The 14,484-nt window shown below is 46.2% G+C and overlaps 1 protein-coding gene across 2 annotated transcripts in view; it reads right to left on the minus strand.

Annotated features, from left to right (window-relative positions):
* Positions 1-8,331: 8,331 nt before the first annotated feature.
* PPIG (peptidylprolyl isomerase G) overlaps positions 8,332-14,484 on the minus strand; it is a 47,892-nt gene continuing 41,739 nt past the window's right edge. For both annotated transcript variants that reach the window (XM_075002010.1, XM_075002011.1), the window contains 2 exons: positions 9,900-10,036; positions 8,332-9,602 (listed from right to left, as the gene is read on the minus strand). In XM_075002010.1, the coding sequence (XP_074858111.1) occupies positions 8,483-9,602; positions 9,900-10,036 (1,257 nt within the window). In that variant the 3' untranslated portion in view covers positions 8,332-8,482. The remainder of the gene's footprint in view (positions 9,603-9,899; positions 10,037-14,484) is intronic.

Below are 14,484 nucleotides of genomic sequence, written 5' to 3' on the forward strand. Positions count from 1 at the left end.
GCAGATCGGGACGGATCTGCCACTCGTGCGTGAGTGCGAAACGCGTGCTCAGCTGGTCTGCCTTCACATTGTGAGCGCCTGGTAAGTACGAGGCTTTCAAGGTTATATTGTTGGCGATGCAGCAGTTTCACGACTGGACTGCTTCTGCACATAAGGCACGGGACCGAGCTCCTCCTTGCCGATTTATATAAAACATGGTGGAGGTATTGTCTATACTGATCCCGACTACTTTGCCTTTTATATGGTCTCGGAAGTGTCTGCAGGCGTTGAACACTGCTCTGAGCTCCAGTATATTTGTGTGCAGTGACTGCTCCATGGAGGACCACAGCCCTTGCGTCACCTCTTCGCCCATGTGTGCTCCCCACCCTATGAGGGAGGCATCTGTAGTAAGAAAAACCAATATGTGTGGTTGGTGGAAGGGTACCCCTGTTAGCAGGTTCTCGGGGTTTACCCACCATTGCAGGGATTTGCGCACCTCTGTTGTGGGCGACACCACCCTGTGAACAGTGTGTGCTGCCGGGTTGTATACGCTCGCCAGCCAGTGCTGCATGCTGCGCATGTGTAACCTGGCGTTCTGTTCTACGAACGTCGCTGCTGCCATGTGGCCCCGCAGCTGTAAGCACGTCACAACCAGCACCGTAGGGCTGAAGGTGAAGACTTGCACGAGGGAGCCGACGGCCCGAAAGCGAGTCTCTGGTAGATATGCCCTCGCTGTAATAGAATTTACGCGTGCCCCTACGAACTCTATGTCCTGTGTGGGGTCTATCTTTGATTTTGTCAGATTGATAACCAGGCCGAGCGAAGAGAACGTGCCTGCTGTGACGCATATCATGCGTAGTACCTCCTCCTTCGAGGCCCCTTTGAGTAGGCAGTCATCCGGATACTGGAATATACATACCCCCTGTCTGTGCAGGTAGGCTGACACCACTGCCAAGGGCTTGGTGAAGACTCTGGGGGCCGAGGAGAGGCCAAACGGTAGGACCTTGTATTGAAAATGTTCTTTGCCTACCATGAAAAACCAGAGGAATCGTAGGTGAGCCGGATGAATAGTTATGTGAAAATACGCGTCTTATAAGTCGAGGGCTGCGAACCAATCTCCATCGTCTAGTGCCGTAAGGATGGAGGCAATTGTGATCATCCGAAAGCGTTGCTTGCGCAGGTACCGGTTGAGGCCTCAAAAATCTAAGATGGACCTCCCGCCTCCTGTCTTTTTCCCCGTGAGGAAGTACCTCGAGTAGAACCCTCTCCCTTGCAGTTGCTCCGGCACTCTTTCCACTGCCCCTATGAGCATGAGATGGTCTACCTCCTGCTTGAGCCTCGCTACGTGGGAGGCCTCCTGGAGGTGGGGCTGGATGGAGGTCATGGCAGTGGGAGCGACTGGAAGGGGATGGCGTACCCCGTGGCTATGATCTCCAGCACCCATTTATCTGTGGTGATCCTTTGCCACTGGTTATAGAATGGTCGGAGGCGATGGTGGAATAACCGCTTCGGATGACCTTGCGATGGTAGTGATGGCGCAGCCCTGGATCTGTGTGTCAAACTTGTGGCCTTTGGCCCTGCCCCGAGGACGCACGGCTGTGTTGGGAATGACGCCTGGGAGTTCTGTACTGCTGGTGCTGTTGATGTCGCCCTTGCTCGTAACCCCTGTGGTACTGGGGACGCTGTTGCTGGTACTGGTACCATCTTTGTTGAGGGTAATACTTTTCTTTCTGTATGGAGGGGTATAAATCCCCAGGGTCCTAAGTGTGGCTCTTAAATCTTTACTGGAATGAAGGACCGAGTCAGTTAATTCAGCAAACAGCTTCTGCGAGTCGAAGGGAAGATCGACTATCTCTGTCTGCAGGCCCTTGGTATACCCGGAGTCTGGAGCCAGGACTCCCTTAGCATCACCACTGCTGTAGCTGTGGAGCGTGCTGCTGTGTCCGCAACATCCAGGGCGATCTGAACTCCCGTCCTCGAGGCCGCGTAGCCTTCTTGCATGATGGCCTTGAGCACTGGTTTCTTGCCCTCTGGAAGCGAGTCCATGAGGGAGGTTAACCTAATGTGGTTGTCGAAATTATGGTTCGCTAGATGCGCTGCGTAATTTGCCATTCGCAACAGTAGAGTGGAGGAGGAGTAGACCTTTCTGCCCAACAGCTCTAGCTTTTTGGCATGTTTGTCTGTTCCACCACATTGCGACGACTCCACCACCAAGGAATTTGGTTGTGGGTGGCTGAACAGGAACTCCGTGCCCTTTGTCGGCACGAAGTTTTTTTTTTTTTTTTTCCACTCTCTTGTGGACAGGCGGAATAGTCGCAGGAGTCTGCCATATCATAGTGGCAGACTCCAAGATTGCGTCATCAAGCGGTATTGCTATTTTGGAGGAGGCCGGAGGTCTCTGATTTTTGAGGAGCTTATGGTGTTTCTCTTGCACCTTAGCTGTCTGGATGCCTTGCGTGAAGGCCACCCTCGTAAAACAGCTCTTGGAACTGTTTGAGATCATCCGGAGGATGGACGTCCCCCGGGGCCGTAGCCTCGTCAGGGGAGGAGAGCGAGGAACCGCTGGGGTACGTCTCTCTGGACCCTTCCGGTTCCTGCTGGTGATGGTACACCCTCTCACTAGAGGTTTGCGAGGGAAAATCTCGGGGTTCCATAACCAGTCCCCCCTGAGATGCTTGAGTCTCTGTCCCCGGTCACAATTGCCCTGGGGGGTACGAGATCGTTTGTGGGGATCTTTCCCTAGTAGATAGCCGATGGTGTCTATGCCCCGTGTGGTAGGGGCGACCATGGCAGTATAGGCACTGCTCTTGGGAAGGTGATCTAGACCACTCCCTTGGTGCATACCCTCTGCGTCTGGGGGAGGGCTGGAGAGAGCGATTTTGCATAATAGTCCAGCGGTTCAAACCCCAGGAAGGGTGAAGGTGGTCCCAGCCAGGGTGAGGCTGGTTGCAAAAAATGGAGAAGGGGGCTCCGGGTAGGCTAGGGGGGACCCCTGCCTTCTGGTTGGAGTCTGCAACATAAGCGGAGGGCTGTGAGAAAGCAACTCCACAGCCCTGTGCGGAGAGGGGCTGCAATGCCTCCTCTTGTGTGCAGCTTTCCCCCGCCCTTGAGGAGGTAACTCCACCCCCTGACGTACAGGGGATCCCGGCCCCGTCCGCACCGAGCTCGGCACGCTCGAGGGTGGTGCCGCACGTGCGGTGTCCTCCGGTGCCTGCAGGCTGCGTGCCTGCGCGCTCTGCACCGCCGGTTCCCCGGGGGTCGGTGCCGCTGCCTGCGGTGCCGCCGGTACCGGCGCTTGTTTAGCCGCCGCCCTGCCTGCAGTGCAGGGCGGCTGGCTGATTATCGGAGGCTGAGCCGCTTCCACGTGGCTCTCTGTGCCGCCGCCGATCAGCTGTTGCTGCGGCTGGGGGCTGCTCGCTCCTCCCGTCCCGCTCGCTATTGTTGCCGGCAGGGATCGGGCTGGGGAGACTTTCCTCCGTTTCTGCGCTGATGGGGTGAGGGAGGCAGCTTTTCTTTTATGGGCCCCGGAGGGTCCCTCCTGCTGCGGCCGCTCCGGCACGTCTGGCTGGAGCGCCTTGTCGAAAAGCAGCATTTCAAGCTGCATCTCCCTGTCTCTCCTTGCTCTGGCTGTTAATTTAGCACAGAAGGAGCATTTCTGTGCAACATGGGACTCCCCAAGGTACCTTATGCATAGACTGTGCCCATCAGATGCTGGCAGCACCTCTCGGCAGGACTCACATTTTTTAAATCCTGAAAAGGACATTGTTGGTGAGTCTTTCAGTTGTTAAACGGGTACTTAGCACCTTCTCTGTGCTGTTTTCCCCTTCTGATGGCCTGCTGCAGCAGGAGGGCTGATGGCCCTATGCTCCTGGCCTCCGGCGCTTGTTACTGGGACTGGATTGAAGCTGTCCCCCTTGTAGTTTGTTTGTTGTTTTTTTTTTTTTTTTTTTTTTGAAAAATAACAACCGGCTAACTTGCAGTAGCCTAAGTACTTGAAAAACTTTAAAGAAAAAACAGTTAAAGCCATTGAATACGCTACTTGGCTTTAGCCTAGTTCGGATTCCGTCTGCAGCCGACGGCGGTTAAGAGGAACTGGCGGGGACCGGATCGCGCACGTGGCCGGGAGCGCGCGGGGGAGTGGCGCGCACCGGCACATGCGCGGTCCGGCAGAAACTGCTTGGAAGATCCGATCTGCGGCGCCGGGCGAGCCCGACACCTAATGTGGAGCACCCACGGGGACACTCAAAGAAGAACCCTTCTTCCCTTTTTTATAGGAAGAAGGGTTCTTTCGAAGATGGGGTTTACTTTCGAAGGAGCCATGTCTACACTGCTTTTCTTCTTTCAAAAGAATATGCAAATGAGGAGCCAGATATGTAAATCTGCACTTCATTTGTATTTTCAATTTCCCTTATTTGCATGCCTTTTTCAAAAGAGGAATGCAAGCGTAAATGCAGCCAATGTATAATTTTCTTTTTAAATTTACTCTACAGTGATTTAAGGGATTACGAAAGTGTGAAGTTTTGTTTGTTATTTCCTCGTGGAATTTAAGCAGACATCAAAATTAATTCACATCACACATGCAGAAAAACAAATATCCAGATCATTTCTCATACAGCCTTCTTCCAAATACTTTAGACAAGAACAGAAAGCAATTTAGAAAGATATCTATCAGATAATATATCGTATGTTTCTTACTAACGGTTTTTGCATAATAGGAATCTTACTAAAATTCAATAATAAATATACTTCTGCCAGTATCCTAATCAGTAAATCAAATGCACTCCTGGAAGGTATGTCCTGCAGAGATATTTTGTCCCCTAACTATAGCAACTATTCTAGGAAAGGAATGTAAGGATGAGAGAACGGAAACAAACCTCAACTAGGGTTTATATTATATTTAAGTCTATTTGCACGACTAAGTAATAAGCTAGATCTCTCTGTGGGATAGCCTTCAGTAAATACCTGAAGCCATCCAATAGAGAATTAACACCTTAAAAATCCATAGCGTGACAACAGAGAACTAACTTTTACAGGTAATGTTGATAACTAGATGGATGTGAAGAGTGACACTTGACCCATGGACTTTTTAAACACTAGTGCTGTGGCTAGTATTAAAAAACAGAAAACTGGAAGATGACGACATGTCTCTTCAAGGAAATGCTTTCTGAAATATTGCACAGTACATCCAGCTTCAAGAAGAGTATGCACGTATAGGTTAATGACAACTTCAAGAATACCCAACATCAAATCTGGACTTGGTATAAAATTTGAAAGGAACAACTTCTATTCTTCAATCCCATTGCAGATAGCATGCAACTACAGCAGATTATAAAATCAGCAATCATTACAAGTCATTAGATTAGCTGAGCATTCTTTTCTCAAGAGTGTGAAAATTTACTTTAGCAGCATGTGCACTTAATACATCATAAACAGCTTTGACAAAAATGAAATTAATATCTTTAATACTGCCACTGCTTCTGCCCTTACCGATTTTTCTTGAATCATTGTGGCACATAAATATTCCTGAATGGACCAATACTAGAGGGATTAGTTAGAAAACAAATTTTTCCATTACAATATATGCTTTCCATGCTGGACAGACAAGCATTTTTAGTTACCTGAAATTAAATATTTATCACATTTCAGTTTCCTATCTGAGAAACTGTGGGTAGGATTTTCAAAGCAATCAGCTTTTGCCGAATTTACCTTCAACTTTAGCATGAGCAGAGGTAAGCCAACATCAAGTGCTTTTGAAGATCCCACCATGTGTGATGGTACAGCCTACTTCCCCTTAGTGCAACATTCATCTGTCTGTGTCAACCGTGACTGAATTATGGTGCTGTCTCCTCATGTGGATTTAAATCAGCTACAAAGAAAGTACAAGAACATAAAAAACAAAAACAATAACCCAAAAACCCTATTATACATTGTTGTAACCAAACAAGGGAGGCAACTTATGAAAGCGTATCAAATGTATTTTATTTTCTAAAATAAACAGACCTTACAAATTTATCTTGGTCAAAACTATACTCAAACTATAGTGGAGGACTCTTACTTTTCACTCCTCCATCCAATGAGTTATTTTAAAAGGACATACTACTTAAATATACACATGATCACAAGATTAATATTTTCTTTGACTATCTTGCAATGAAAGACTCATCTTGAAAATTATTTTCTACTGATGTCTTTTAGTCTCACTACACAAACTGGGCAATGTGCCCTCCCAAATTCCTATGCAACAGGAGCCAACATAGCTACTTATTAGTTTGCTGATTTGATTTTAGACAAGCTTCAGTGATGGGTGATGTCAGCAGGCATATGCATAAGCAATGCAAATCATGCTTGTTGGTTAACTAATGCTGAAGCAGCAGCAGAGGCAGATTTTTTTTTTTTTTTTTTTTTTTGCAGAGGCTCTACAAAAATAATGGAAAAATTCTGCAATTAATTGAGTTTTTAATTAGGGAGACACTGGAGCACATTGTATCCCTCCTCAATTATAAATATGTCAAAGAAACCTGGGCACGACGTAACCTGACAGCGCTCTTAACTTTAATTTCTTGCTTTCGATGTCAGACCTAAAATAATGTGACTGGATCAGATGCAGTTCTGTAAATTTACTAACATGGTATTGTGTTCGTAGTTGCTTCATGTCCCACACAATGACAAAAAAACTATTATAGATCTTTCATTATCATCACAACTAGGAATTTAAAATCCCCTTTAATTAGTTAATCAGTTAAACATTAATTTTAACTGATTAAATGGAGGTGTAGTTGGGGGTGGGCCCTGGCCCACATCAGGGCGTGGGCCCACCACAGAACAGGACTGTTCCGGCCAGGCTCAAACAGCGTCTGTCTGTGCCAGGCCTGCAAGGCTGGACCAGCACCCTGCCCTCAGTGGGCATGGCCATTAACCTCCCTAACTGCAACCACTCCTAGGGAGTTGTTATTTTTAATACCCTTTACAGTTTTGTATAGCATTCTTATTCTTTCTGCATTAACATCACTACATGCAAAATACTTTTTAAAAACATTACAAAAATATTTCCTGATGGTACCCAGTAGTTCCAGCTATTTTTGTAATAAAATAAAAGAAGTAACTTTCAAGTTTTATTCACCTAGAGTCCAGTCCACATTGTTTATCGATACGCTGCATTCCTTCTCCTCCTCTGCCCCTTAAAAACAGAAACTATTTGTTCCTTCTTTGATTTTCTGGATATTACTAACCTGAATTCAGGCAATTTAACAATGCACATGCTCAGAATTAGGGGGCCTGCTGTATTATGAAAATGCCTGACAGACCTGTAACAGTGGTTGTGTTATCAGGCCTTAATGTAATAGTCAACTCAGTATCAAGATCTGACCAAATCCCATACTACTATAGTAACATATGGGTCTCATGACACAACAGTAGCATGACCGTAGTGCAGTGGCACTTCTTCAGGAGTCCTACGATTTGCTGACCCTCTACCTATTCATGCTGAGTGGGTTTTGCTTTTAGGTTACAGAAAGCAAGACAACACATTGCTCCGCACTATACTAAAACCACTGTCAGTCACTAACAAACACTTCTGCTCTTCTGTTTAATTTTTGATTTCAGGCACTGGTTACTAAAACACAATTAGGAACCCTGCTACAAATGCAGTCAGTGTGAATCCTGGGGAATTCGTGATCTCTGTGCATCCAATAACCAGCAATTAAACTGAATAAGGACAGGATCTTCTTCAAAAATTAGCTGCTGCACCCAAAGTTGGGTTTTTTATAACAAGCAAGTTAAATAAGGTAGTACTCAAAGACTAATTGCTACATAAAAGCAGTTTCCTGTTTCCAGAAGAAGGAAGGTTACAAAATCCTCATACTGAACGATTACATTTTTTGTAAAAATGCTATAAAAATTGAATTTCTCTGAAAGAGATGGTTCCCAAGTGCAGCTAGCTGCCTCACAGAACAAATAAATTCTACTGTTATACTGATCAACAGTATTGACAGCAGTTTAGGCAGGGCGGAGGCACAATTTTACCTTGTGATTATAAAATCCCTCTGTGCCACACGCATCCATTTCCTTAGGCTTTCTAACTACTACTGTATTAGGAATATAATCACACTGTAGTGACCAACACAGCTTTGCAGAGTCGTACTGGCTTCATATATTTGAAGCTTCTTCCTGTGCTCAAAAAAAAAAAAAAAAAAAAAAGCTCTTTACAGACAGTTTTATGTTTGTTATGGGCCAACCAAGTTTATAAATTAAAAATGTACATGCAACACAGGTTTTCCCCTGGCTGTTAACACACAAAATGGATACACAAGCAATGAAACAGTTAAAACACAGCACACTGTATTACACATAAAATGTTTCTCATTTCAAGTTTATTAAAACTTTCGCAGTACAAATGATCCAGGTTTTAGATTATCAAAAGACCAAACTGAAGTCCACATAAAAAAAGGTGTTCCCCAAAATGCCTCAAGCTTTTGAGACAGAATGGAAACAACAAGTCCATAGCTCATCCACGTCTGTCTTCATCAGTTCCAGGACTTGATTCATGATCAGACTTTTTATCCTTACGATGGGCATGGTCTCTTTCCTGACTCTTTGATTTTTGGTTAATTTCTTTTTCTAGTGAGGATCTAGTCTTCTCTTTTTCCCTACTCCTATGTCTAGATGATTTTTTAAATTCTCTATCCTTACTGCTTTGTCTTCTCTTTGAGTCTGGACTTTTATCCTGATCTCTACTTGCCTTTTTATCTTTATTCGTCTCAGGACTACTACTTTCTTGGCTTTTTGAACGCTTCTTCCTTTGGCTATCAGTGTCATTTCTCTTATATGAGCTTCTACTTTCTCTGTTCAGATACTTCTCTTTGTTCCTGCTTTGACTTTCTTCTCTTTCATAGCTCCTCGAATCTCTCCTCCTCCTATTCTCTTTTCCTTTATATTTTTCTGGTGTACCTCTTCTCTCTCTACTTCTTGATCTTCCTTTTCTTTTTGCCTCTTTATCTTCATTTTTCGGATGCTCTTTACTTCTACTCCGATCTCTATCTCTACTTCTAGATCTGGCTCTCTTCCCCTTGTCTCTGCTTCTGCTTCGTTCTCTTGCTTTACTGTTGGAACTGTGTTTTCCTTTAGTTTGCTCGCGCTCTTTGCTCCTTGACTTTGCATGTTTCTCCCTATCTTTGCTTTTTCTGTGATCTTGTTCATTACTTTTTATTCCTGCACTTTTACATCTCTCCTTACTTCTGCTCCTTTCTCTCTCTCTCCCTCTAGAATTATGGTGCTTGTCTTTACCTCTCTCATGATCCCTCTCTTTACTTCTTGACCGTACTCTCTTATCTTCATGTCTATTGTGCTTAGAGTCTCTTTCTCTGCTCTTCGATTTCTCTTTGCTTTTACTCCGACTTTTAGATTTAGCTCTTTTCTTGGCCTTGCTTTTGTTATACTTATCATCTTTTTCTGAATTCCTCCTTGTCTCCCTGTCTTTACTGCTGGATTTGTGGTCTTTTGTCTTCCTCTCCTTTTCCCCTCTTCTGTTTGGGCTCTCAGAGACTTGTCTATGGTCTGATACTTTCCTTTCTTTTCCTCTGCCAGGGCTTTTCTGAACATCTTTTTTATTTTCATTTATTTCACTCCTTGGAGAAAGAAAAATAGTAATTTTAAAAAAATTTTTAACTAAAGTAAGAAAATAACTTCACTATTGGAACTTAATTATCATACGAAGTCTAAGTTGTATTATAAACATACATATTAATAGCTACTGTGTAGCCATAACTATAAAGGGACATGCTTTAAAGAGGATAAAGTGATGAGATAAGTCAAAATCAAATATTATGAAAATAAAAAATTCACTGTAATACAACAAACAAGAAAAAAGGCAGAACTGTATTCTAGACAAATTCCAATGTATATAGGAAAAAGCAGGGGCTTACTTGTCTCCCTTTATCCATCTTTCTCCACTGGAAACTCTCATTCTTTGAGCTCTTTGCATTTCTTGCCTCCAATGTGGAGGAGTCTCGCTGCGTCTGAAGCGATCCCTTGACCTGGATCTGGAAGGCGTCCGATAGCGCTTGAGAAGAGAAAAATAACGTTAGATATAATTAGAGTTTAACATTCCACAGCAGTCAAGACATGTCAAACACCTGGGGTGAGTTTCTGTGTTGCACCTACCAGAAGGGCAACAGTGGATTTATGTTATCTTTATATCACCTATGTTCTGGAACTCCCTGGGGTCCAGACTGGCAGGCTAGCATCATTCATTTCTGAGAGCTTCTCTAACTTATAACAATTCTTGCATAGGTGCCAATGGACTGCTTTTAAACTTACAGTAAAACATAGCTTTCTCAGGCTATGAGGATGCTCCTATATCAGACCTGGTCCTCCTATTCCCACTACTAGGTTTTAGGGTAGGGAGAATCTTCAAAAGAAAGTCTGCAGCTGTCTTCCTCAATTATTCTCCCTTGACTGGATCCAGGTCTTTTAGAGAGAGTTTACACTACTCCAGTACCTTCACCAGCAAGTAGGGGAGAATCTCACCTCTGGACAGCAATCAAACTTGATAGCAAAAGCACTGAAAACGAATTTTAACACATGTTTAACATTACCAGGAACGAAAAGTTAAGGAATATAAAAACTAGCAAAGCAGCCTCATAAGCACATTTTTGTTGCATTTTGCTACTGAATTCTGAAGTGCTAAGTATCTTTGTACAAATCTACCATGCTTGGTAAACTAGAATATTTTCCCTCATGAAAATTAATCCAGCCTTTCACTATTTTATTAAGGCTTCTCACTAATGTAAAAATTTAAATAATCATTTTGTTTTAAATCCCCATTTTCATTCACCAATAGCTTCCTCAAAATTATTTTTTTCCGTGTGTTTCTCATGCTTAGTCTCTGGGCCAAGAAGCAGTTTTGTTTGTGAATGTGAACAAACTGCATTTTTGGAGTTGAGAGTGCAGGGCAGGGAGAAGGAAAGAAGGGTTTTTGTTTTTTTGGGTATTTTTTTTTAGTGTAATCTGGTTGACTGCATTCAACTAACTAAAGAACTTTATATAGGTTGAACCTCTCTAGTCCAGCACTTTTGGGACTGACCAGTGCTAAATGTGAGAATTTGCTGGACCACAGGAGGTCAATATTGTCAAGCACATTACCAACTCTTCTACTGCTTAATGGGCTCTTAGGCATTTGGGCCAGATTACGGCTAAACAACACAGAACACTGACAGCCAGGACTGATAAACAAACTTGATGGAACCATGAGAAATTTGGCCACACCCATGATAAGTGGTTGGCTGGATAATTAAAATCACGTTGGATCACAGATCTGCGCATCCACGCGTGCGAGCACATACGCATACGCACGCACAAAAAGCACTTATGGAAGAAATGCAATCTGAGCAACATTTAGAAACAAAACACACAAACACTCAAAAATTACGTACTGAGTGACAAGGACTCCTAGGCACTATGGTAAGACAAATAAATAATTGTGAAGAAGTGGGGGATACCTGTGTGTGTGTGAGTGGCTCACAGAGGGTGTGGGGCTCCTGCTGAGGGTAACCCTGACAACCAGGTAACACCTTTGTACTGCAGACAAAGGAGGAGGTGGAGCCTGAGGGGTTTGAATTGGAACTGGGAGTTGGGAAGCAGTTAGTCTGGGCTGAGGGAGAGAAAGACAAAGGAGGGGGCAAGGCCCCAGCTCTGGGGGCCCCTCGGGGCCTCCTCTCCCCAACATGGATTGGACTGGCTGTCTCTGCCTGCTGCACTGACTCCTCTGTACAATGCTGTGTCCTGTCGGCTAATAAACCCGCTGTTCTCCTACTAAGTAAAAGACTCTCCTGCCTACGGCCGGGGTGCAGAGCTTGGGGGACCCCAGAACCCCATCACACTGGTGTCAGAAGTGGGATGTTCTGCACCCCGAGGATGGAGCATCCAGCAGTAAGTGACCGGGGCCCCGGAAGAAGTGGGGCCTGCGAGACCCAGGTGTGCTGAAGGGCAGTGAGGTGCAGTTCCCCAAGGCGGAGGGGCCTGCGGCCGAACCCAAGCAACTGCGGTCGTGGTCCTCGAGAGGGGGTGTCACACCCGAGGAGGGGTTACTCCTGGGAATCTGTTGGAGTCGGTCCCAGAAGGTGGAGGGGCCGAGAGCCCAACCCCCAGGAACAAGTGACCCCTGAGGAGGCTGACGCTGAATGAGTTCTTCCCAAGACAGTGTGCTCATGGTCCCTGAGAGCGGGTGTCGCACTGAAGAAGGGGTTCCGCTGGGAGTCTGTTGGAGTCGGTCCCAGAGGGCGGAGGGGCCTACAGCCTAACCCCGGGCAGCTTGTGACCCGCAAGAAGCCTGGCACACTGAAGGGATTCTTCCAGGAATCGTGGGGTGCAGAGGGCATCAGCCTAAGAGCCTGCAACCACGCTGAGCAACTCCGCTGTGAAGTGGCAGCACCTGGAAACCGAATCGAGATTAAAGAAGCTGGACAAGGCAGCGTGGATGTGCAGTGGCAGAGCTGAGGGTTAAGGAGAATCCTGCAGAGGTGAGCCCGGATCGGGGCAGGGAACCCTGGACTGCCTGGAGCTCTGAACCAAGTGGCCTGCCACAGCTCGAGGAGGGAAGGAGCGATTCCAACTCATCAACTACTAGTGGCCAAGACAGACCTGCGAAAAGTTTTCCAGGCCTGGGCCAAGGAAGGTGCCTGTGTGTCTGTGCAGGAAAGCAGCTGATCCACTGGGAATGGCAAGTTGTCTGTGAAAGAAGCTGCTTCACCTTCTGTGTGTGTGTGGAGACCAGCCGGGGGGCTGGGACAAAGGAGAAAGTGTCTCCCATTGTCTGTCTGTGTTAAACAGCAGCAGCAGCAGCCTGGGGAGAGAGCAGAGCCTGCGTTTGGAAAAGGTGCCAATGAGGAAACTAGCCCATTGTCTGAGGAGGATTCCTCAGCCTAGGGTGGCTGGAGAAGGATCCACCAGAAAAGAGCATTCCAGGTGTGTCTCTGAATCCAGCCATGGGGGCTGGAGCAGAGGGAATGGCTCTGGGATGGGCAGTGGTATCCCTGCTAAGGACACTGGTCCTTGGTGCAAGAAAAGTGCTTCTGCTTCTGGGGAAGTGAATCCTTTGCCTGAGCCTGTGGGGGCTCGAGATGGAGCCAAGGTCCCAGAGCTGGATCTGAGGGCAGCTGAAGCCCAGATGGGAAGTGGGCCTACCTCTGTGTCTCTCAGGGGGGATGATGCTTTAACGTGGTCTAATCCAGTTAGGATCATCAGGAAATCCCAGAGACCAGACGATTCTGGTACTTGTTCTGTGCCTGATGCTGAGGTGTTATTGGGAGGGGGTGAGAGGACTCTGTCCTACCAGAGTCATCCTCTCGCCAGGACACAAGAACAGACGGGCAATGGAGTTATGCTGAGTGATGAAGATAAAGGAGCTGGTAGCAGAAGGGAGGAAAGGGACCCTGACCTTCTGTCTGGTGGTACTGGCTGTCTGCCTGAAGGGGGATTACGTGGGAATCTGCCTGATGGGCCAGAAGTGATCCTGGGTTTAGGTGAAACCCAGGAGCTGGTTGTGGCTCAAGGGAGCAGTGCCCCTGTGGAGCCAGACAGGGGTAAGTTATTGTTTGGGGAAGCTCTTAAGGAAGAGAATTTCCCTGAAACTTTTCCTGACCCGTCTGTGGGGACTGCAGAAAATGGGAGTGAGGTGGAGGAGAGTGAACAGGAAAGGTGCTTGTCTGTAAGCACCAGAGCAACCCTTTGCCTGGGGAGAAGTTTGTTTCAGCTCCTGATGGCCAGAACCTGCCTGAGTGTGAAACCACTGGCTGTGCTCTGGAAGGGTCCAAAGCAGGCAGTGTAAAAGTTTTTCAGGAATTGGAAGTTGGTGCAAGTAAAGTGAAAACTATCAGGGAATGTGAGCAGCCCTGCGAGAACCAAATAAAACAGCTGCACAGTCAGTCTCTGTAGGATGCAGGAGAGCGCCAGCAATTCCCCATCTCCAGATGGTGGAAACACTTATATTCTTATACTGAACTCCACTTCTGATTCCATGGGGAGGCAGTAGTTGGAGGTGGAAGGACAAAGGAGCTTTGGGCCTGGTGGGCCAGTAAGGGATAAACAGGAATTCCTTCATGTGGATTCTGCGTCTGGGACTCACAAAACAACTCTCAGAAAGCAGTTTGGTTTGCAAATTTCCAGACTGGTGGGGGGGGCCATCTCCCTAAGCTCATCAATGGCCCAGCTCTTGTTAAAAAAGAGGGCACAGCCAGAGAGATCAAATTTCCACCCCAGGGGGCAAGAGAGAAGATTAAAACTTGATGGTGCTAAGAAAGGCCTCAGCCATTTATCCCCAAAATACCAGATTCTCAAGGAGGTTACACAAAAGTTGTGGTCTACCAAAGAGCAACGTAAATGTACAGTTGCAATGGGTTTGTTCTGTTACTCACGCTAACTGCTGTAACCAAGGGGTGCTGCTACCAAAAGCTGTAAAATTGTACCATGCACTAAATGTTTAAAAAGAGCCATGTAACATAATAACATTAA

This window comes from Carettochelys insculpta, chromosome 8 (assembly GCF_033958435.1).
Source record: "Carettochelys insculpta isolate YL-2023 chromosome 8, ASM3395843v1, whole genome shotgun sequence".
NCBI classification, from domain to species: domain Eukaryota; kingdom Metazoa; phylum Chordata; order Testudines; family Carettochelyidae; genus Carettochelys; species Carettochelys insculpta.